The sequence below is a fragment of the Calonectris borealis genome, chromosome 6, assembly GCF_964195595.1.
Source record: "Calonectris borealis chromosome 6, bCalBor7.hap1.2, whole genome shotgun sequence".
In the NCBI taxonomy this organism is placed as follows: Eukaryota; Metazoa; Chordata; class Aves; order Procellariiformes; family Procellariidae; genus Calonectris; species Calonectris borealis.
This window is the reverse complement of record NC_134317.1, coordinates 22,211,304-22,236,953: the sequence shown is the minus strand read 5'-3', so window position 1 is coordinate 22,236,953 and position 25,650 is coordinate 22,211,304. Positions and strand designations below refer to the sequence as shown.

Below are 25,650 nucleotides of genomic sequence, written 5' to 3'. Positions count from 1 at the left end.
CCTCCCTGAGTGGCATACATATCACATTATCCCTCTGTTAATAGCACAGTAAAATATCAAGTATCAGCATTGTGTTAAAAGGGCTCCAGAGTGGCCTCTGACATTCTTCATTTAAATGAGAGTATTTATCCATTATCAGGCAGATAAGCTCACTGAACAGAAGTAATTACAAGGTTTCAGTAATAGATAATATAAAAACCTTTCAGGTATAACACGGGAAGGAAATATCACAACAGATGCAGACTAGACTAGAAGAAGTGCCCCACTGAATGCCTGCTTCAAATAATTCAAGAATGAAGGAGACAGAGGGCAGCAGCAAGGGCTCTGGAGGCAAACCTCCCGCTTCTAGCTCTTGCCACATTGTTTTCTAGAGACAGTTCTGTTTTAAACCAAGGTGGTAGAAATTTCACAAACTCATGCTTCGGTATCTCAGCATTAAAACCAGAAAAATTTAGTCTGGTTTAAGTCTCATTCTAAGAATCAGATGGTCAGATGTATTCCAAACAGTGGTGTGAGTATTTCCGAGATGCTGTGTTTCTTGTATTATTCTGTTCTGCAAAATATCCAGAAGCATTACCTTCATGAAAAAGTAGATGCAGCAGGTACAGCAAGAGGAGATACAATGATAAATGAAGTACTGACCATTTGATGCAGCTCATTTTTTTCTGCTCCAAATGACATAAGTAACACGCAACGAGTTGTGCGAATAGCTTTCCAATAGCTGAGAAACTTTTACAACATAATCAAGTCTGTTCTACTGCTAGGAACACCGAAAACTGTCCAGGGCATTGGACATTTTCAATACAGTAATTTATTTTTCAGTTTGGCAGCTGCTGGTGTTTTGCAGTACATTTTTTAAAATACAGTTTAGATCTATCAAGATTGTTTCCTACCCGTGATGAATCTTTATAGTAACATTAATCCAAAAAGTTAAAAAAGCCACAACTATCAATTGCTGCCTTGGAGAACTCTGCTATTACAGGTGATCTTTGGTGTAGGATAGCTTCCAGCACGATGAGTTGTCAGTACTTTAAGCATGAATGATGTCCTCTTATGATTCCCATACAATATTGAGGAAAAATAAATTTATTCTTTATTTCTAATGACAGTAGCTGCCAAGAGTCCCCACGAAGGATGTTCTCTATGCACTGCAGACAACTTGTGTGAAGAATTTGAAACTATCAATTTCTGCATTCAAACATTTTTGTTATTTCCTCCAGAACAGTATCATTAATATTCTAACTAAAACCCCATTTAAACTGGAGCATGACCTTCGTTTTGAAATTATGAAAGGCAATTTCACAATCCTGAGCCAAATGAAAATCCAGAAGTCCAAGTAAACGCATTTGACACCTCTGTATCCGTTGGTTTCAGAAATCGCGCGTTGCTCATGAATCAGTAGCAAGGTATCAGTCCAGCTGGCGCGGAGGGGAAGACCCTACCAAGGAATCCTGTGACAGTGATCTCAAAGCCCAAGGGCTTTTATTCAACAGGACGTTTTGGAGCTATCATACTTGCTTTTAGGAAGCACAGTATCAGCGCTATATACTGGTTGGTTATACTTATATATGCTATAAGAATATATACTTCTATTTATTTATCTGGAACCTGATTTGCAACAATGCATGAGCCCCAGAGCAGAACGTTTACAGCCCAGTGACTGCAGATTTCATTTCAAACAGGATAATTTTCAAAATTATTTCCTATTTATTTCTTCATTTCTCAATCCAATGCCAACTAAAGGAGTAACGTAAGCTTGTTTGAAAGCACAGTCAGGGATCTTCTCTATTAGCAGCTTCATTTCACTGCAGGCCTTGCAGTATCATGACTTAGTGTGCAAAGTAACCACAGATATGGCGCAGCTTCCCAAGTAAGTAAAGCAGTTAAAATGTCAACTTCAAAACTTGTCATCAAGCTAGAAAGAATCCTTTTCTGCAATACCTATACAGAACCAGTGACATTAGGAAAAGAAAACCATTCACGGTCATGCTCCGCATGAATATCTGGAGAGCTCTTTGCGGAGATGCAGTCACCTTTGCTATAACACAACTGTTCTCTCATGAAACTGGCGGGATGACTTCAAAAGCATTCTTAAAAATCATGGTTCAATAAAACATTGCAACCAGCATGAGGCTTTTGAAAAGGTGACCATGTGTATCTCCCGTAGTGTGACTACAGTGAAGAGTCACGGGACAACTAAGAAAGACCAGTTGGCTTCAAAGCAGCCGCACCCTGGCTTGCTCACCCAGCACCTCCAGAGCCGACCGATCACAATCCCTCTGTCTTACCGAGCCGCCAGGCGACAGGGCATGGTATCAGTAAGGCAGAGTCAGAAGCATCCCGTTCTCACTAGCACTTTGGAAACTGCAATGTACAAAGATAAAACTCCTTATTTATTCTCCTCATATTTTAGAGAACTGAGAGGAACAAATAACCTCCAGAAAGATTAAAGACCCTGACACACAGCTGCTGAACCACAATTGACCCTGAGAGCTAAATCAAGGTCACTGCTATCTGTTTCTTTGGGAAAATGTGTTGATACTAGATAAAATGATCAGAGTAAAAAGATGGCAACAAGAGATGAATGAAACAAGGCAGCCTTTCTGTAGTCCACCAGAACACGTCAAACCTGCAGACTTAAGAGGATTCCCAAATCCACTCCCCAAAATAATAAAGTCAGTTTAAGAAGTGGGGAGAAGCAGTGTAGTGATCCGACAGAAAGATAAAAGTAGAAAATACTGACGTAGGAGATAGCTGAGGAATACATGGGAAAGGAAAGACTATATAGAACTATATAAAATTTAGTTTGTCCCCAGAATGGTTCTGCCACTCCCAGTGCCAACAAGCCCTGGGCTGCACAGAACAGAAGAACTGACCACGGGGGAACGGGCCGCTATGACAAACCAGCCTGTCCAAAAGAACTGCCAGGATAAAGCTGTACCTCCTCCCAACTACTCATCTTCAGATAATCCATGAGATTTCCATGGCCAGTCTTGAGATAGAGAGGCCAGAAAACAAATGCTGTACAGCAGGTAGAAAACTACCCGTGATCTCACTCATGTCAGGCTTTCCAAGGTCAGGTCATTCTTTGCAAGTCTACAAAAACCAGGTCAGGAAAAAAGAGAAACAAACCAGTAACCAATCAAACCTGTACCCTCCATTGCTCCATGGAGATACAACTCAGCTCTTAGGGGAGCAATTAAGAAAAAACAACACCAGTGTCAAAAAAGCCTCACATACAGCTGTGAAATTAGAACCTTCCTTGTTTATTAGGCAAAGTAATTTGTGACTGAATTAAGCTGCTTTATTGAGTCAGTGAAGGGAAGTGTTTATAATGTATGCTGAACATCCCACGAGCCTGCTGAGACCCTATACGGCTGAGAAAGAAACAGGTGAACAGAGTACAGTGAAATATGTCTTTCATAACAGAGAAAACATATACTTGCTCTATAAAATAGTAAGAGTGACTCAATTCAACCTTAATTTTCCAACACTGGAGATAACTTTGGGATAATACCAGCAGTGTGTGGTTTTCATCCATTTGTCTTTTAAGAAAAGTTTCCATTTAAAGGAAAGAACATTAAATGGTATAAATGCACACAGAAGTGCTGTAGTGATTTTACACTAATAGTAACTCCTTACTTTTCTGGGAGCATCTGAACTATAATATTACTTTGACCAAAAGTAAGAGTCCACCGCCTCTTGGAGGTCCTTCAAAACATCTTACCATGACCAAGCAGAGCAAACAGAGTGACAGCAGTTGCGTCTTATTATGTCCTGAACCTGACTAAAATAAGTCATCACCAACTTATCAGCTTAGTGACCAGAAACCAAGAGACACGTTTCTTTTAGGGAGGAAGCGTATGCTAGTGTCTCCAAAATTGTTTTATTTAACAGCTAAAATAAATGGAGATGTATTTTATGACATCTGAACATATGATTGCATCCAGAACAGACCTCAGGATGTTCTGAAGAAAACTGAAGAGGAAGTATCAGTGATAGAAGAGATGCAAGACACAGCATACAGTAAAGCTATTAAATAGTTTAATACCAAAATAGCTGCAAAACTGATAGAAAGATAAATAGCAGGAAAATTCCAAAATCAGAATGGTAAATGAGACACCACTCCAGGTAAACTTCCCATTGTTCCAGTGTCCCAGTCTTATTTCGCGCAGGGATATGAACTCACAATCTTCATCATAGAGATGCCTGTTTCCCCAAATATAACAATTCCATGAACTTGCTGTGCGTATCAACAACTATTTACTTCCTCTAAGGTTAACAATCTCAATAATCAAGAGATATAGGTGAACTGTAATACAGAAACGATGTCAAAACCCAGTCAGCACACCATGAAGTGACAAGTTCTTTTTTTGTATTTCAAATGAAAGCGGTCTGACTTCTGGCCCTAAAATTCTTGACTATCAGGAACTCAAATTGGCATTTACAAATGCTATACTACTCTCCCATGGCTGTAACACCTGCATGTATCGCTGTTGCTATTTTATTCCAAAAAGAGGCAAAGAACATGCCAACTCAGCTGAGACGCAGAACGAAGCACCCTCACTCACAAAAAAGCAATACGAAGCCAGGTTCTTCCTAAGTGCGTGTAGAAACCGTAGGCCACTAAGAGAGCATCTCCTGCTGTCACACAGTAATTGGCTAGCTCAGCAGTTAGTGCACACACGAGGATAAGCACTTCATTTTCTTCTTTTGAAACATCCTATAGTTTCCAGAAAGAGGAACTTTCCAACAGAAGTGGAGCTCTACCTGTTGGGTTTTTTTTTCCTCCGTACTATACTGCTATTTTTCTAGCGCCTTCCATACATTTATGTCACTTAAGTAGGTTTTTGGAGTCAAATTTACACTTCAATATGGCTTTCCTGTGGTTTTGCAATCTATCTGCACCACTAGCAGTTGCAATTACATGTCAGACAGTTCTGTAGTAGGGGATAACTCCTTAGGAAGGGAGATGCAGAACTGACACTCAATCATCTGCATACGTAGAGAAGCTTGCTAGCATTTTTTAAACACAGCCACAGCATCCTCATATCATCAGCCTTACTTCAATACTGAATTTGAAAAAGAGCAAGTCAAAAGTTATTTGTTTATCCAGGCAGATGGTCCTTTTCCCAGTAGGATACCTACATGCAACTTCCGGTTCCCAAGTCTCAACATAGACTTCATAAGACTCTTACTGCAGGGAATTCATGCTCTTTTGTGAGTTTGTAATTCTCATGGGCAATTAAAGGAAAGAAACTGAATGTGAAAAGTAACCATATGTCACCTGGAAGCTTTGCTTCCAGATGTTTGTAAAGGTTTTTCATTCTACAGCATTATACAGATACTGCTTAGCACCAAGGATCAGCAAGCAAGCAACAAGCCAGTCCTGAGTTCCTCACTCTGTTTCTTTATCACCGAAGCTAATGCTAATTTTTCCATTTAATGGGAGCACAATCAGACCATTAACTCCTAATGACCAAGCCACCATTGATTTAATTGCAAATATTACTGAAGAAAACAAAAACGTTATCTTGTTCCTATGTTAGCGATAAGCAAAGAAGCCAGTTTAATGTCACTGGAACTTAATGTCTTGTTGGCATCAATACCGGTATGGTGCTCTGCAAGGAAGTGTCTTGTAGACATGCAAATTAAACAAATGGTAGTGCTGAAAAATCTCAGCTGCAGTCAGAAAGGGGAAGAATTTGCATATACATGATCAGAGTGGAAATATAATTGGTTAGTTACCTTTTATGCTTCAAATCTTAGTGATTTATAAAGATACAAGGAATGATGTAGTGTATGTATCACCAAGGTAAAGGAATATGCTTCTGGGCATGCAGGTTATTATGCCAACTCCTAGGACGACATAGCGATGTATCATATTTTCATAATCATACTGCACAGTGAGGATGGCATTTGAGGCCAAATACCTCTGTGTAAGAGTCAATATCATTACATTACAGATCGACTTGGACATAGGTCTTCTAAGCCACTAACTAGCGCTATCTCATCACGCATTATCTGTGAAGATGAAAAATCTTTCCAACACTACTAGGGCTCTGGTACCACCCACAGAAGAATGCTAGCTTTGTATTAGATAATTTATCATTATCTTTACTCTGAATTACTCTTAGGCTAACAAAAGTGTAAATATAGAACTTGTAAGATCTACATATAAGATCACCTACTCTAAGCATTTATGTTCTATATCTTGTATGTATAAATCTAAACACCACACAGAACAAAATAAAATCACCTTTTTCACCACTTAATTTAAAAACAAGAGCCATGGAAATGAGTTTAAAAAGTAAAACTAAAAGCAAACCCCACACTCTGGTTTCATATGTATAAATTACAGGAAAAGTGTGAAATAGGCCAATTTAAAAAAAAAAAAAAAAAAATTGAAGTAAACATTTACTCTGGGGAGAGTCTGTGGGTGTTCTAAAAGAAATACAAAGCTATTTTAATTTGGGCTTCACTTCAGATGAAGCACTGAAGCACTTAGGTGAAAGGACTGGCTTCGGTCCACACTGCCAAAACGTAGCGAGGCTTGACCTAACATCTCTTTCAGAAGCTTGAAAACTATGATGGGGTGGTCACATCTAGCATTTGCCATTTTGCCAAGAATGGGGCCAATGAGGAGTGGACAGGAAGGTGAATGCTTTGCATTAAACGATTTTGTTTAGCCAAAAATCACTTAAATCTGCTGTGGAAAGCAGTAAGTAACGGAGTTGGCAGTGAGTAATGAATGAAAGCTTCACCTTCTCTTTGGAAGTTGGTGTCTCAGTCTGTTTCCTCACATAGAAGAATATTCATCACCAAATCTGCCCTTGAAAATGGCAATATTTGAGGTAGAAAGTGAACTGGCTTGAACTCTAACCTACATTTACATTGATCCCCTCTTCTCATAAAGCATCAGCAATGACAGAGATGACTTCAAATCCTAATTACGATAACCTATTTCACCCCTTCAGTGCATTAGCCACCATGCTGGGAAGGAGGACGGAGCATCCTACACCACCGAGTCTGCGGGAGATGGGGTTCAGCCTGGAGCAGAGTGTGCTCCTGACTGCTGGGCGGGTAGGCGCACACAGTGCTATGGGGTGCTGGGGTGGAGTGACAAACCCATCAATCTCCCGACATCTGCTTTATACTCATTACCTAGCAAGTTAACAGTTCATTTTCATCAAATTGAAAATTCTGCTTTGGAAGAACAGAGACAAACATACATTTCACTTCAATAATGAGAGACTCTTTGGGAAGCAGAAAGTCTCATCCCACTATTATACCACTTGGTAATATAAGTAAGATAGCTACAATTGAAAGCGTTAAGTTAGAGAGGACTTTAAGAAACAAAAAATTTATAGGGAACATTTAAAAAAGAAACCAAGACCAAGGAAACAATTTCATCTTTGAAATGCTTTGACACTGAAACGTCATTAACTACTTCACTAGTCACAGACAATGACAGCAAAACCCCTAATAAAATTAAAGCTTGCAGCTCTGTAACATTACTTATTTTGATGCAAAGGAGAATTAAAAAAAAAAAGGCTGAAGGCACACAGGAGCTGGGGAAGGGAGGAATGTCTAATATGATAATTAAATACTAAGTAATTACATACTAATAACTCTATGGTAAAAATTTTACTGAAGTCTGTTGGTTTCTTATGCATACATATTAAGACACAATTTGTAGGTGGTGCAACGGTTTGGCTGAGTACCTTGAAGGCTGTGAGCTATTCCTCTATGTGTGGTCCATTTGTGAGTAAGAAAGCAACTCCCTTGCCTTCTCTACTCTCTTACCAAAGACTTAATTCTCTCACTTCACCGTCACTCTTGAAAGGGGCACTTATTTCCTCGATATCGCAAACTTTTATAAGATGTACCAATCACACAGCTGCACCCCGCAGTTAAAATCACCTCCTGACTGAAGAAGGCAGACACCAATAGTAGAAGTCGCACTTCTACTGATTCTTTAGGGAAAAAGGGAAACAATCAAAGCAGCTGGATATGGTGTATGCCATCAGCAGTGCACGTTGTAAGACAGACATTCATTCATACAACGTCACTTCATGACTGACGCGTTATCACAACAAATGCAAAGTTGACAACATATGCCCAATTTGAGATAGGAGGCACCAAGGACAACAGCAGTGCAAACTCCATAAAGGTCTCCTGCCTTGAGAGTTCAGGGGTGGAGTTGGCAGGAGGCGGGGGAGCGTGCTGTGAAGCAGCTGTTTTATGATCCAGAGGCTGTGGAAAGCAATGTCCATATAGATAGAGGGAAGGAGAGAGGGCGGAAGCACGAGTTTTTGTGCATGTTTACATTGCTAAAAACCATCATATACAATATCAGTGCCTGATCATGATACCATGGCCTACAACAAACAGCCACATGCAGGACACCCTACTGCTAATCCTCTCTGCCCTCCCAACATACAGGATTTTCCTGAGTTCATGGTGAACTTTGTTCAGCAAAATGGCCCAAACAAAGTGTCCTGGAGACACCACTAAGACAAAAACTTATTTAAAACATATAGGTTGATAGGTTCTGTTGGAACAGACCAAACTTTGAAGACAAAGCTTTGTGTCAGGCATTTTTTCCCTGTGAATTGAGATTTTTTGAAAATACTGTTCAACAAAAGTAAGATTTTTTTTACTTTATTTATGACTTAACAGCATACATCTGTTACTGGAAAAAGACAAAACCCAAGAGAACGGTTCGATAAGAGATAGAGCTTTCGGTGAAAAGAAAGTTTTTAAATCTCCAGTGACATACTCAGCAATTATAGCATGGCAAAAGAATTGATATATCATATCACGTGCAGTTGTTACTACAAAGACTTACAGGTTGCTTTATTGGGTGCAGAAATTTCTTTTATCTAGATCAGCTATTAACTGCAGTCATGGACAGTAACAAAGACAAGCTTGCCATGGCATTTTAGAGAGAGCTACGATTGCTCTGAATGACAGCTTTATTAGCTTTCATATGCTTCTGTAGGGAAGTGAAGATCAAAGGTGAAACCCCAGGCCTCTTTCTCCTTGCGAGACGCTCTAGCCAGGCAAATGTAAAACTTCAACGCAGTTAGTTACTACCATTCTAAAAATAAATTAACGTCGGCATGTGTGCCATGCTGACAGTATCACACTTTCAGAACTAAAACAGAGTTGATAAGTCTGCTAGCCAATTACTGCTTATTAAGCTTGGGCACATCTTCCCAAAAAGCCAGATAAGCTTGTCAGCTCTACAAAGCCACCAAAGACCTAATGACATTCTTTGCAAGGATGTTGGTTTGCCAGAGTATCCTGGTTAGATCTTCCTCGGGCGGTTTGGTGGGCACAAGGAAACACAGACATCCACCCTACTGCACTGATGCAGTAATATTGCTTTATGCAGCAAATAGGGAAGGTGACAGTAGAAGACGAAGTAGCAATGATTCATGTGCTTGGGCATTACGAGAAAGGTGTTTTCAGAAAGAATCCAAAAGGTGAAATTCACCTCTAGGCAAAGGGCCAGCACAAAGCAAAGGACCTCAAAACTAGCTCAAAGCGGTGCTTAAGTAATTGATGGGCTCCATGCCAGTCTTGTAGGTAGAGATGAATTTCACCCTCAATCTAAGGAAGGAACATTTAAGAGAGCGAAGTGTGAACAAAAAACCCATCAGGTCAGCAACATATGCAGCAAAGCAAAGGAGCGGCAGGTTGCAAGGAGACTAGGTCAAGTCGGGAGGGAAGGACAATAATATAGAAGTCAGGGTATTTTGTTGCCTGGCAATTCAAGAGCCAACAAAGAAACTACAAAAGAGGCAATGATTTGGGCATAGTCTTTTAGGGAGAGCCTTTTGTACAACTGAGTTGGTTCACTTTTCTAAAGGGAGTACCTCGTAAAAGTTGTAAGACCAACTAATAAGGAGCACGTCCCACTCAAGACAGCAAAACCAGCCTTCTCAAATCAGAGATCTTAACTATCCAGAAATGGACAAACCAACCAACCTTGAATGATTCTGTTCATTTGAAAAGCATCAAAATGCAGTTTCCCTTTTAAAAATACATTCTTATTACATTTGGATGTTTGAAAGACACACTCTATGGAAATGTCTTATCCAACTATCCAAAGTTATGTATTAACTAAGCATTAGCTTAGGTTTTAAAAGTCAAAATGAGTATTTCCAATGTGGTGCATATGCTGGCGGCATATTCCATTCTTCAAAACAAGAACATCTGTAGTATTTACTCTTTCTCACCCTCTCCCAGTAAGGCAGCACCTGTTGCTGTGATGGAATCGCACCCGTCGGGACTGCCATTGCACGTGGGCTCACTCACCATGCTTATCAATCTTCTGGACTAGGTATCTTAGGGATGATCTTAAGCAGACCTTGTTATTTGAAAAGATGCAGATCTCTACTGTAGCATTAGCACAGCAAGACACCACTGACTATGATATGAACCTTCTCTCCAGGCAAAACAGGTTTTTGAAGGAAAGATCTTTCTATCAAATTTGTAAGAGAATTTATTATGCTTAACTTTTTTCAGTAGCTTCCTAAGGAAGCAATTCAGTATTTCTCTGCAATTATTCCATTAAGAAAACCAATACAAATTTAAAAGGATTATCCACTGTGGTACTGCAGTGAAGCTCTCAAAAGTGTCTCCCTCCAGATTTTGGGGTCTGGATTTTATTCCTTGCAAACCCAGATTTCCCTCCCTAAGTGAACCAGCAAAATCTTTCACGTTTGATCAACAGCAAAAAGCCTGTATTTTCTTTTAGTTACACAATGTTACTAGGGAGATGGTGTAAATATAAATACAATCACAATCATAATTTTGTTAATTTACATACATTCCTACGTGAAAGACCTGAGTATATGAAGCAGAACACTGGAATAATGACTATGGCATAAAATGTTGCAAGACTCATTTACAACACTGTAAAAATGAGTAATTAAAAATACATACACAATTACATAATGAACAAGTTCTCTTTGTAAAAATTAAACATGTTGAAAGTTAAAATTACAACAAAATTACACAACCAATCCTTGTTAAGCAAGCAATGGTATACCTTGTTCAAAAAAACATGCTATGTCAACCAGCCCTCTTCAAACTGCAGTCATATGCTGAATTGGGAGGAAGACATCGTGCACTTTGCATGTCAACTCAGCCTTTAGAAACAGCTCACAATGGCTTGTAATGAAGCATGCATTTACTGTATTCTTCTTAGTCTTTAGAAATGCTAGTATTCACAGTTTTTCCTAGAAAAACACCTTCTTTGTGCTGAGAGAGATTTGCTTTATTAATCATAGATATGCTTTCTAGTAGTGACTTTGTGATACTTGCTAATGGTGATTTTTGAGGTATTTGTGGTAATCTGTAATGAAGCAGAGAAATTCAGAGGATAAAGCCTCCGTGTCCTTGTGTATTACAGAATCCTACGAACCCACAGTTGCGATCTCTACACACCCGCAGGCTGAGTAACCTTTTAGGTTGTGACAATTGCTTATTAAAACTATTCTCGTATTTCATATCACAGACATGTACAGAATCGAAGGCAGAAAACAGAATATCCGATCGTGACCATACAGCATGTTATTGATGAAGTACACACAAAGTATACGTGTTCAAGGGGCAGGGAGAGGTTGCACATTACATGCTGCTCTGGTCTGTTTGGACGACTGGCGCGCACACGCTTCCTCTGGGGCTGACTATTGCTAAATAGCTGAGAACAGCTCTGATGTCCCCCCTCCGCACAGGCACATCATCAGTCCTGCTGGCACCAAGTTGACTGGCACCTGTGTCAGCCTCAAGAATTACAACCATAAAAATGATGAGGATTTTTTTTAATAGCTACTTTTACTTACAAAGACCAGAAACATTTAGGATACATTTTTTCTGCCAAATTTTTGTCCAAAATGAAGAAGATAAGATTACATGAACACACTGAGACCACACATTTACCTCTCAGAATTACACAAATATGGCCTGACTTGCCCAAAAGCTGTGAGAACTAGTCACATTGTAAAAACAACTTGCACCATGAATCCATATTACTGCCTAAGGCAGGGTTAATAGACCTATGCCAGGGCGTTTAGAAGCTATTAATACTCTTCTTTGCTTAAATCACCAGAAACACAGCATTGATGGGAAACTCCATGGAAACTTCTTTCCACAATACATCAGACAAAGAACGGGCAAAAAATAGCACTACCGGATTTTGTTTGTTAACAAAAAGCAACCTCTGCCAGAGGCATTTAAACAAGGATGATGCAGAAATTGAGATGAATACTTTGGTAAGCCTTACTGCCAGCTTAATGCCTATAATGAAAAGTAATAAAATGAACTAGGCGTGTTGCTATACCAATTTATTATTTTTTTACTCCATTAAATATTGGTAAGAACTTATATTTCTTACCAATGCCAGCAGCAACTCATTTTATGAATGCAAATTAAATTTTAATTTTTATTCTTCCTGAACATAAGTTTTACGCCTGTGCTTTATATTATACCTATACAAGACTTCAAATCTGTGATGTGTTATGAAAGCATAATAATATAAGTGCCTACCTTTTTCAGGAACCGAACTCCATAGGTAAATATATAAAGGTAAAATGTAAATCTCCACCTGCAAAAGGTACAAGAGATTAACTCTAGAATACCAGGTTTACATACTTTACAGTTCAACACATGATTTCTTATAGCACTGCCAAACCACCACACCCTGGTCATATCAACAGAAGTTGAAGCAAAATTTTGGTCTGGTTTTCTACAACTTTTGTTATCAAGCATTGTGATCATCTGCCAGCTTTTTCCAGCCTCCCCTCTGAAAATACTGGCTAATTTCACTTAAACATGTCAGGAAAAAACAAATTTTCAAGGATAATTAAGTTTTTAAAAGTTTCATGAAAACTAGTAGGACAGTGGAGGACAGATGACAATTCACACGCCTATTGCAGGGAAGTTCACTTGTTATTAGACACCAGGACAATGATAATAAGAAATTTTATTAAGCCTTCAACAGTTGACTTTAGAGTGCTGCACATCAAATACAGTCTTTAGTAATGAAAAGCATCATCCACAATGAGCTGGAATTTTGCTTAGCAGATTCCAGCACCTCACTCTTGGTTTTAGGCAGTGCATTTGCATCAGACAGATATGCTGGATACAGATAGATATCCACAATTTATGTCCACTTCCAAAGAGTTTCCTTGATAAAGATGCTGGGCTTCTAGTTTTTCTTTTCAGATAGAGGCAAACTAGAAGCTAGGATCAAGATGCCACGGAAAATAAGAGAGAAACCAGCAGGAGATTTAATACGAAATCATTCTCTCCTCTAGTCTTTCTCCCTTCCCCAATAAAAGACGACATACAGAGTATCTTCCTATCTTTTGGACCCATTACTGACTTAGGAAAGAAGAGTCAATGGAAGTATAAGGAAATAAAATCAAAACCTCATGCAGTGTAAATTCTTAGAGGAATTCCTATTTTTTTTCCCCAAGGGTTGGTGTGACTACACAAACATGTTTGACAAACACCAGTGAGGTACTATTCATAACGTTTATAGTAGGATGAGATTTAGCTTCCTTAATGTGAGGCAATACTGCAGCATGAATCATCTTCAATTACATATTTTACAGCACTTACAAACTTTCTCTCCACTGGCAAAACTATTAGCTTAGAGTTAATTGGCACTGAAACGTGTTCAGACATTACTGGAATGGTTTCAAAACTGAAAATGCTCCTATGTAAAGGAAGGTTAAATCAAACCTTCCTTTTCAAAGCTACTTTTACAAGTATTTAGAAAGAAAGTTGTGTCATACATAAATAATCCTCTGACAAGTTCAGTACAGGAGAGTGTAAGAACATCAATGAGATCTAAAGTGTGATATTTCAGCTGAACAGAAACTCTCTCTTATCCTGTAGCCTCCACAGCACTGCAGAGATTAATTTATTCAATTGATATGATAAAAATACCAATCCCTTCAAGGGTTCAGTCACACTAGCAACATGTCTTGCAGCTTTCATGCTGGCAGTTTCCTCAAGATACTGCAAAAATAGAGCACTCTGAGGCAAAACATTAGTTGTGCTGGTAGAAACCTTCAGATCACACACATGGAAGAAACAGCAAGGACAGCAACACGAAGGAAGGTTTTATCTGGGTAACAATTTTCTCATTAGGCCTGTCCTACGGCTAGAAAACCTGCCATTTAATTTCAGGGTTACATACCTCATCTAGTGAAAGTTTGATTGCTGTCACTGAAAATAAAAATATTAGGAGGGAAAAACCATCTAAACTAATCTCACTGCTGAGCACTCCCAGTGCCCTTCTTTCACTCCTAAGTGTGAGCAGTTATGATAAATTCCTCACAAAGAGTTTTCTTGTTTTAAGTATCCCTTCAATATCACCTTTATTTCACACTTCTCCAAGCAAAATTCATAATATATATGAGGACATTTGTAGCTTGCTGTTGGGAGATGCAATATTCCATAGAGGAGTTCACAGACAGTCTAAAGTATTTGAAATATGTTAATGGTTACGTTTTAGATGGTGGGTCTCAGGGATTTTCCAGTCTGCACGGACGTCTGGAAGACTCTGGTTGCAGCATTTGCTGCAGCTATCACCTCAGAGGAAATAAAAAGGCTCTTTCCTGAAACAAGCAAATTCAGAAATACTGATTTCCCCACCTAACTTTCCACCCACCCCCCAAAAAGGGCTGCCACTGCCGTAGATCTGCACTACAGCCAAGGATTGACCTGTAGGAGAATTCCTGGAGCTTCAGAAAAACCTCAGAGCCAAGAGCGCCCAGGTACTATTTGAGTCTGCCAAAGACAATCAACTTGCTCCAACTGTTCAAATGCTACAAAGGTGATACATGCATACAAGTATATGATAATATACGCTATTGGTCGTCTTTCCTCTTTTTCCCTAACCTGCCAAACAAGTCTACTTGGATTGAGCATCAGAAGATAAAGCAAGGCTCAGAACTGGTGATAGACAAAGCTGGTCAAAGTGCTAACTTCTTAAAAAAATAAGTAATATTGGTAGAAAAAATTGCTCCTTCCTGCTAAACAACATCCACAAAAGCTATACAACAAACTCCTGGCTTGGTCAAACTGCAATAAAGAAAAATTCAAAACAAAGCAAAGTCAGAATTGGCCCCCAGCATGTTTATTGTCATTAATCAGGTAATTTTGGTGGCAGCAGAGCTACAAAGGACTTTCCACTCCTCTGTACCAGGCAGCTAGCTGCCTTTTCTGTGGGCTTCAAAGGGAAATTCTGCCAGCTCAATACCCCAATTGGAATCTCAATCCCATACAAAGAAGCCCAAGGAGTTTCCCACATTGTTTTACCGCTACTTGTAGATAGTTTATTGCTGCTATTAACAGCAAACTATCCACTGGCCAAGGTCAAAGAGATGAACGCAAGAAGGTTTGAAAGAAAATTAATTATAAGTATTTATTATTATGCAGTAAGTGAATGTATCTGACCTAACTAGCTAAGTAACTATGTTCAACATTTTAGTAAATGTTGCACATTAACTGCTAACACCAATGACCTTAAGAACTGGAGATATTTCGTTTGTAACTGTCTTTTTATATAAAACAAAACTTAAAAAAAGACAAAGATGTAACTAGATGCTTGTTACCTACAAATTAACATATATTGAGATCTATAAAATCCACATTAAACTAAACCAACAGTTAAGACCATTTACAGAATGAGTGACATTTATGAGGCATTACAGTCAGAAGAAATATATACAACTAATGGTCAAAATTAAGGGATGTTGTTCCCATCAGCTTCAGCTGTAGAGTAAAAAAAGGCAAGGAGTCTACCTGTAGCTGTCAGCTATGTGCAATCAGAAGTTTAATGGTAGATACACCAATAATCCTTTGCACAAGGTCACACATAGATCACTATGCCTCTGAACGCACCAGGAATTGAATTAGCACTAAGTTCTGTGCCCAGTTTCCTACCTTGCTGCAGGGAGCCGGTAACCTAAAACCCTGTTGATGCTTTATTGGCATATGAGCAGTCCTCACTCCCCCTCAGATGTCTCTTTCACTCGGTAGCCTAGTAGTAAGAACATCTGCCAGGCTTTGGAAAACCCAGGTTCAATTTTCTCCTCTGTCACATCTCTCGCGCACTCCTGAAGGGTTTGTTAGCCACAAAGTCATCAGGTGTAGGATCTCTTCTTGTGAAGCTGTTTTATGTAGCAGAAAATACTCCATGACTTGGGACGAAGGACAGGGAGGAAAGGGACAGGAACAAGGTTGTGAAGCTGCATTATTCACTCAAAATCATACAGACAAGGCCAGAAAGTATGAGATAAATATGTTTCATGCAATGCAGATTTGTCCAGCAAGATTCCTCCAAAGGTGAACTCTCAATTCAATTCTCTTGCAACAAGTACTCTAATGAAACCCATAATTCACAATCCACAGTATATACTTCTTTATCCCTCTATTTGGGTCTCACTGCAAGTGAAGAGATGCAAGTGGAGGGAAACAGTTATGAGTATGAATTACGTCCATGCACAGTACAGCCCAGTGTCCAAACCACCTTAATATTTTGGGAACTTAGGCAAAATGTTCTTTCTCTCTGCACAGGACATCACAGAAGAGAAGGACATCTTTCTTAAGTGTGAGGTTATCAAGTCTCATTCCCAACTGAATTCACAAAGTGGTAGTTGATTAAGGAGGTCTTTAATTTGTCCTAGGTCCCAACTAATAGTCCCAACTGTCATGGTTGGAAAAAACCCTTAGCCTAAGCACAGTCTGAACAGTCACAGACCCCAGAGAAGGGAAGGTGTTTGGCCAGTGGCATAAACCCTTTCTGATATCCTGCTCAAGGTCCTTCTTAAGCATCAGCAGCTCATGCTGAAGGTGCCTCAGCTGGGCACAGTTGTCCTTTGGGTCACAGCTGGTTGCCTGCAACAGGGAAAGTAACAAACTCTCCTAGAGCAGCGGTAGCAGAGCCCAACAGACCATGAAAAGCAAGGCAAGATCGGTACTAAGATATCTTTTGTTCCCCTTTCCTCCCAGCAATACTCGCTGCCCTATTAAAGCAATACAATGGAGGCCACTAGGTGAAGCACCCCATTGTGGGCGACCGCCACATCAATTCACATTTAACTGAATGATGAACACAGCTGAAGCTGCTCTGTTTTGGGAGAATTTGCTCTGGCCCTCAGACTTGAAACACTCCTCCAGTCAGTTGTACAGAGACACAAAATTTGAATGACCCACATACACACAAAGTGTGCCGCTTGAAAGACTTTTTAGGTTAATTTAAATCCAGCAAACCCAGATGAAAGTACTCAAGGAACAAGTGTTCTGGAAGACTTGATCTGTCTGCTTGCAATAGGGTTTATGATGTTCACTTTAATCCTGCATTAACATGCCTACAAGACTTCTAGGTTGAACCAGGCTTGTGTCTGGTCTGCTCCAGCTCAGAATGAGGACCTGTTTACATATGGTCCTTCTGGTAAATCCTTCAGGTTGTGCTGGTGCTTACCAGGCCAGTGTTTCAAATATGGATGTGACACACTGCAGCAAACAGTAGTCTTCAATGTAGTCCTCAAATGAATGCTTTAGAGCCCCTCAAGAGTGCAGCAACAGATCTGATTGCTCTTGTTCAACACATGAGTGCACTCCTGATCCAGAGCACAGACAATTAACAATTTGTTAACCTCTCAACCCTTTTAACTTTGAGCTGCTAATGAAATTTTAAAGATGCTTCAGCATGATACAGAACACTAAGGAGAGAGAAAAGTTGGAGAGCCTCTGCCAACTAATCTGGTATACCCCGTCGTGCTCAATTCAGCAAAAACTTTAAGTGCACACTTGAGCAAGCACTTCACTGATTTCATGCATATGTCTAACCAGGTTCCCTTCATCACACTGGTGAATTTTGTCCTTAAAATTTCCCTCCAAATTTCTGCTCTGAAACGTGAAATTAAACTTCAGTTAATAAAAACAAATTGTTCAAGCAATGTTCAAGCAAAGCACCCCCCTGCCCCATATACACGCACACATATTTTGCAGAGCCCACCACATGGGGTTTGTGCTCTGTGTCAGAAAGATGCTGTCCTCCCCATGGACCTGCTGTCCAGCAGAGTGAGCTCCGTATGGCCAGGAAAAGGGCTGCTTCTCCCAAGGATAAGGCTGAAGAGGCACAACTCCTCTCCGCTCCTGCAGTTTTCCCTTTCTTCCATTTCTCTTGCAGGAAAATCGGTTGTCTGGGCTGTGAACACAGGCACTCCCTCAGAGCCCCCAGCTTTGCAGCATGCCCCTGGCAGCGCACAGCCCTCCCCACCCTAAGCACACACCCCTTATGGCTTCAATGCCAAACCAGTGCCTGCTGTCCAGCAATGGGGTGCAAGGATCCAAAGTTATCCAACTGACTTTTGACAAGCAAACATGAAACGTAATAAACACACAATGTTAAAAACGTAACAGCCATTTTGTTTCCAGAATTGTAGCTGTTATTTACAGAGATGTTCTTGCCACTGATTTGCTACAGTCAGGGCCACAAACAGCAATGTAAGAATGCCACACTTCAAAACAGTTAACATTAAAAACCTCCTCATATTTAGCAACTAGCCATGGACTCACCACACCTGCAGTCGAAGAAACTGGCTTTCTGGCTCTGAAAACTATTTTCAGAGAAACTGCAGACCCCTGAAGTTTTTCCCATGGAAATTCACTCCAGTAAAATTTCAGATTTGCTGTTCTCAGTCACCTGCTGCTCAACTCCTGGCAGTGGCTGACAGACCTCTGGGCTCAGGCTTTGGGCTGAGCGCCATACCGAGCCTAACACAAACTCCACAGGTGCAGGCCTGAAGATGAGAAGGCTTGAACTGCCATCATGCAGCTTGTTCTCCATTTTAATCCCCACCGTCTGACTGAACTGGACGAGCATGTAGCTGGGCTATTGCAATCGTTAGCTGAGACTAAAAACTATTTTTGCTGCAATGATTTCCTGTGGCTGTGAAGAGTATGTTCACTGTGAGACTGCTCAAAGGAGCATTTCTGAGGCTGAGTTTAAACAAAACTGAACATTTATTTCTATTAAACGGGAAGCATTGCTAAGTTCTCCACATGCCCACTGTGACTTAAAGCAGTCCATGTTTTATCCTCACATTGCATTTTTCTGCAAAGAATCTTTTCTTCCCAAACACAGTACCAGAGCCTTCAACTTCCTGATTCATTCAAGGGGACTTAATCCAATTAATGCTGCTCCTGACATAGCCAGAAGTATGCATTCCTTCTAGATGGTTATGTCTAAGGAGAGATATTTAGAGGATGATCGCAAAACCAACAGACTCTGAACTTTTGGATCAACTTAATATTTGTGACATTGTCCACTGACCTATTATAGCTCTCATTTTAGGTTAAAAAAAAAAACCAACCAAAACCAAACACCAACAAACAGCAACCCTTCTCCCATAAAACAACAAAAAATCCCCACAAAGATAATATTTTTTTAAGCAATAAACCGTGTGAAAATACAAGACAGAGCACAGAAAAATAATGCTTAATCCATCCAAAATCTAGGAGGACTACTAGCATCTTAAACATTTAACGTTCTTATAAATTCAAACTTAAGACATTTTGTATTTTATCACAAGTGTTGATCTTACAGTATTAAGACTTCAATCATATAGTAGTTAAGTTGCACAAAACTGTGCTTTTATATCAGGCACATGACAATTCAGGTGTTACTGTGTTTTACCCTGAGCAATCTTTTTGGATGTTTTGCCTTCCCTGATCGACGCCCTGACACACGCAAGCAGTGAGCAGTGCTATCCCACAGGATTGTTAGGGAATTGTGGATTACTATTAATACTTTACCGCTGGCGTCACTATCCAGAAGCGTAAAGCAACAAATTGCCACCTTCTTTGGAGATACCAGCTTTTTAAAGAATTTAGAAAATCAGAGTTCCAACTCTTTTCCAGGCAGAACTCAAAATAAGACAGCGTGAAGGTAATTGGATTGCCCAGGTGGCACCCTCTCAGCATTTGGCCTGGTACGCATGGACCTATGTTTTTACTTGCAAATTTTCAGAGAGATCTCCTAAAGAATTTCTACTCTAAGTTCCAATCTCAGAATCTCCTTCACCTAATAAAGCTCTTAAAATAAATTAAGAGCTTTATTAAATCCTACATCTGTATGTACTTAGATCATGACAGACTTATACACTGAAAACCCAAACATAGAGCAGATCACAATCACAATTAGTGAGTAGTTCAGCCCCATGGCATACCTTCGACTGGTCCAGAAACCAGATAGAAGTGCAACTCTGCTTCAAACAGTCTGTACCCTCCACTAAATCTTTACTTATCTTCATTCCTGATAACTAGTCTCATACAAAGCTGCAAGTGTGACAATATGTTTGATGGCAGCAGCCCCACTGCTCCAATTTGCTGCCTCCCAAGATTTCTTTAATGATAACTTGCTGCATTTCTGCAAAGCCTGACAGATGCAGGTGGATATAAAGAATGTTAATTAAAAAAAAAGGTAAATAAATACATCTTCTTGCCCTTTTTGGCATGGTACTGCTGTTAAGTTAGACTGGAGCAACCATGCAAATGGTAAATAGCTCCTGCACTATGGTTAAGCAGAAGTTATTTGAGGAAGAAGAAAGTTATGCACAGCTCACTAAGATGTGCAAAATAGCAGGTCTGATAAATTGAGAAATCTTTATTGCTTTCCTCTTCAATTTTCTGGCTTAAGATTTGACTGTCATCTGATTTTCCTCTTGGCTGCAGTTTGAATCAGTTATTTAATATTTAATGTTACTGTGCCACTTGAGACCAGTCCTGTCCTAAATCTGTATGCTCAAAATGCAGCTCTGAAAGTCTTAAGAGCAAAATTTAGTAGTGCAGAAAAAAGGAAAGGAAACACAGTACTAAATTTTGAAGTGATGCAGTTTTATAAATAATAAAGCATGTTTATATAATTAGACCCGAAAAGATGCATAATACAATAGGTGTTTTGGTAATTCCTTCTAGGTTACATAGCTTCTGTTTAATAGTTATGCAACTGTTCTCTTCTGAGTGCTTTGAGGACTACATGAAATAAAGCTCTGGTAAGACCTCAGAGATGTATTAGCATTGCCAAATCTTGCCCTGCAAAGAGGTACTACTATCCGGAGAGCTCATGGGAAGAGCACACAGAAAAACCAGATGCCGCTGCCACGCACCCTCTCCTGTGGTCTGATCAACAGAACTGGTTTCACATCAGTGACATTCAATGCACACAGCTGACAAGTCTTGGAGAGAAAAACTGACCCAAAGTCTTTCCAATCTGGACCTCTAGTCTCCATTCTTACGAGTGATCTCACAAGTCACCTGCTTCCAAACACAGCCTTTCAGAGCTCCCCTGTGGATAGCACAACAGCCGCTCACTGTCCCACTGTTTTCCAGTTCTAGAGGAACAAAAACTTAAAATCTTCCAGATTGCATTTGCTTTTACCTAGCAATGTTGTTGTAGCCATCATGGCCAACATATATGCATAAGGCAACTTTTGTGACAGGTAATTATCTTCTTAGACCAACTTGTATTAGTTGTTTCCATTTTCTCCTCATGCTGAATGTTACTTTCCTGTAGCATTAAGTCACCTGCCTCAGATTGGTTTTTAGCCTGCTAAAGAGATGCTGATCCCTTTTAGGTATAGAACTTTCCAGAATCAGGCTAGGTGTTAGGGTTGTTTCTCCATTTCCCTGAAGAAATCGCCCAGCTGTGCAGCATACTTCGATCCGTGCAGCACACACTGAGTTTGTGCACAGCAACCACAGACCCTTGATATTACACGGTTATAGATCAGTCTTCCGGGGAGGGTTTGCTGCTTCTTCACATTCTGTACTTCCATTTCAGATGATAAACTTCGCCATCTTCTAAGCAGGAGTTGCAGTGCTGTCATAGTTGAGATAGGAGGATAAGCAAAGTTTGTAGCAGTTGTCCCTAATTTTATTTTCCCTTTTGCATTCTGAAGAAGATCATTTACTTAGTCATTTATGTTCCTCCTCTTTCCCTCCCAGTCATCATTTGTCGCATCACTGAAACTTTAGAAAAACTGCTACAAGATGCTTATTACAATAAAGGTTGGTTTTTGGTGTGTTTGTTTTTAAAGATTTAATATATCACCCATCAGTATTCCAAGCACAATACAAAGAAATCTTTGTATTATTTTTCCTACAAAAGTGCTGTCATCAGAGCAGCAAGAATACAACTAAAGAAGCCGGAAACCCAAATTTACCAAGAAGCACCATCTAACCAAACTATACTCATTAGTCTGAAAGTATTTAAATAACTAACCATAAGGGATAGCATTAACTATTTCAAAGCACAGTTTCTGCAGCACCTTGGTACTAAATATTTCCTGTCTGATAGTCACAATTTCAGCCTGTTTTAGGGCCTGATCCTAGAAGATTTAACTTGCAAGTAACTGGGACTACATGAGCTGATACATTACTTGACTCCTCTGGAGAAATCCGTAACAAAATTTAACTCTCAGATACTCATGTTTTTTTCATCTTCCAGTTTCTTGAACTCCAGCGAAGTGAAAAACAAAGCACCCCTGCATGAGCAAATGCTGGTCACCAGTCAATACAAACAGAAGGGCCTGTCACACTAATGACATCAGTAAAACGGAATGAATGGAATTACATGGACGTACGTGAAGCGCAAAACGTATAGCATACAGATGAAGTTACCAGAAAGGTCTCCACTGCAGCCTGGGCTCTGTGTTCTGCCACAGCAGGTCTGTGTATACCCACCCCGGTTAGACACCGAAGCAGGAGAAGACAGAGGCTATATTGAACATTGGGTTACCATATGCCTTTGGCTACACTAACAACTACCACAGCATCCTCCCAAAAAGCATTAGGGGAACTAGCAAGTTTCTCACCTCCACCAGGACTGTGTACATGTTCTTGCTGAGGCCACTGCCAACATCTATTCAACCACAAGCCACCGTTTGCCTCTTTTGAGCCTCACAATACTCCAGCGATGCCTACTTTGCTGTCCTGGACATACATATGATGTTATGCCCAAATATCACAAAAACTATTCTGCCAATCAAAAATTTATTTCCATGTAGGTACAGGGGAAATCTTTCCACAAAAGCATTTTGATAGACAGCCATACAAATGCAGCATTAGGCAGGCATCATCTTGACCCAGGTTAGTTTATAGCTTTCAGCTCTCAGCAAAGAAAATGGAGGAGGGGGTGGGGAAAAAAAAAATCAGAACAGCATATGACAAGCTGCCACATTAGCTTACAAATATTTGCATCTGAAGAAAATATTCAGTTCAGCTTTCTCTAAAGAGGATGAAAGTACATTATCAGACAACTTACTAACACAGAAAACAATGTAGTTAAATGCCTGTAAGGGAAAAATATTAAACAATGTGGAAGCTAATTCTCAGTAACTCTGTGTCTCCATGAACAGATGCACACAGTACATCTATCTATAAAATGAAAGGTAATCAAATGTAACATAAAACTGTGCAACAACATAAATATGAGGGAGAAGAGAGGAGTAAGGACTTGTATGCCAATTCATTCATGGCCATGTATGAAGTAAAACCTTCCTGCCACTACCCTTCAGTGAGTAAGGTATTTTGATACAGGTTGATTGTGACTAGCAACCTGTAGAGAACAAGTCATACTCAAGTTTGTTGCTTTTGCTAGAGACTGAAATAGGGAAAGATACCAAATAGTTTTGGACTATTGAGTCCATGTAGTTTGCAGTCTCCTGTGGAAGAGAACAACCTGCTACAAAAGGCATCCCTGGGGAGCTCCCAGGGACCAAGTCTGTACAGATTCACTGTGAATTTGACAAACACCATTTGCTAGTGCTACATATGCAGAACAGCTAACAACGCTGAAGACACCAGAAATGGGAGTAAGAAGGGTATCCTTCTGAATTAGGATTTTGTTCATGTTTGTCTTTCTTTTTTAAATGAAAATAAGAGTAGAATTTGGTGGATATCTGCATTACTGAAGATCCAAAAATTTGCATCCACATAAGAATGGAGAATTTATTCTGAATCTGACAGTAACTCTTCATGAATAATACTTGCTTTTAATGCGTTTCATAACGTTATTACAGCTTAAGCAAACATTACTCATGTCGCTTTCATACTGCAAATACATAATAGGTCGAACAAAAGCATAGTTTGGATTGGTAACAAAATGAACATCTTAGAAACAGAAAAGAGAACTTCCTAGGAGAAGACAAGCAATAAGGAGGTAAGAAGTACATGGTAAAAATTGCACAAGTAACCACTAAGGCATATAAAGGAAGCAAACACCAAACCTACAAGATAAAAGCAATTAAAAGAGCAGAACATGTTGTGAAAGGGAGGAAGAGAAGTGTTTTTGCTGTCTTTCCCCTCTTCCACTGAGCTTTTAAATCCAATATCACAGATGAAATAAAGAACTGAGAAGCACCATTACAGATTTAAAAAGTAAATGCAACCTTCACTATTAACAGATAATAACTATTTTACACTATTTGCTATTCTACTTGGGCAAGGATGGTTTTATTATTGGAAAGTTTCATTTAAGAGAAATAAAAAAGCGCTCAAATTTTGGCAGCAATAAAATAATTTTAACAAGAGAAGAAGAGATATCAGTACCCGAAATCTACCACTTAGGAGAGATCAGTATCACAGACAAACACACTAACAAATGGTGAAGAAGCCCAATGCTTCAAGTAGAACAAGAGAGAGAAACTGGGAGAAAACCCTGGGCTGAATTCACAGAAGATTCTCCCCAAATCATCAAGAGTCAGTTTTTAAGCCCTGTGAATCCCATCTACTAAGTATCAAAAGTAGTCTTGAAGTCTATAGCATCCCAGACTGAGCCGTTGCTTTCTTGGCTGTATATCCCCTATGGCTCTTCTGAAAAATCCCAGCTCTGTCTCCATGTTCCTTCACGGTCAAGCCACTTGTCTGCTGTGTTTGGCAACTTCATTTAAAGCCAAGGCTGACCAAAGGCGGCAGTTGGTCTCTTCCTAGACAATTCAAGGTGCATGGAACATAAGAAAGCAGCAGCTACTGCAGTCTTTGCAGTTTTCCTTTAGTTATCTCTAATCGTTATATTGCGACTATAATTTTGAACTAGTGTTCACATTAACTAGAACTTAGGGAAGAAATATTTAATTTCCATAACATAAAATAATGATGAGCACACACAAACCGCAAGAGAATGGAAACCTAGTTAATGTATTATAACCTTGCTTAATGTGCAATGATAATGTTAAGTGATGGTGTCTTTGCAGGACCAGCACATGAGTTAATTTAAATTTATTAATTGTATTAAAAACTGTGTCACAGAAGGCAGAAAGGGCAGGGAATTCAAAGTTTTAAGTAATCCAATTGGAGGGAAGAGGGGAATTTCATAATGCAAAATGAAAAGTGCTTACAGCAAAGTCTAAAAATATGGTGAGCATAGTCTGAGGACATGGCACAGACATCTTTGCCTGTCTGCTCCAGCAGAACAGCATGGGAAGAGGGCTGGCGATTCCTGACACTTAACCAATGTTTTAATTTCCTCCCAATCCCATGTTTGGGCACAGAGACTTCCTGAGGCCTAGCTTAAAAAGAGAAAACAGAGATCATAGACCAGATTCACAAGTAAGC

General features: G+C 39.7%; 1 protein-coding gene across 2 annotated transcripts in view; it reads right to left on the bottom strand.

Annotated features, from left to right (window-relative positions):
• The window catches only part of CERS6 (ceramide synthase 6), a 126,076-nt gene that overhangs the window by 50,317 nt on the left and 50,109 nt on the right, over positions 1–25,650 (bottom strand). For both annotated transcript variants that reach the window (XM_075153127.1, XM_075153125.1), the window contains exon 4: positions 12,562–12,619. In XM_075153127.1, coding sequence (XP_075009228.1) covers positions 12,562–12,619 — 58 coding nt within the window. The remainder of the gene's footprint in view (positions 1–12,561; positions 12,620–25,650) is intronic.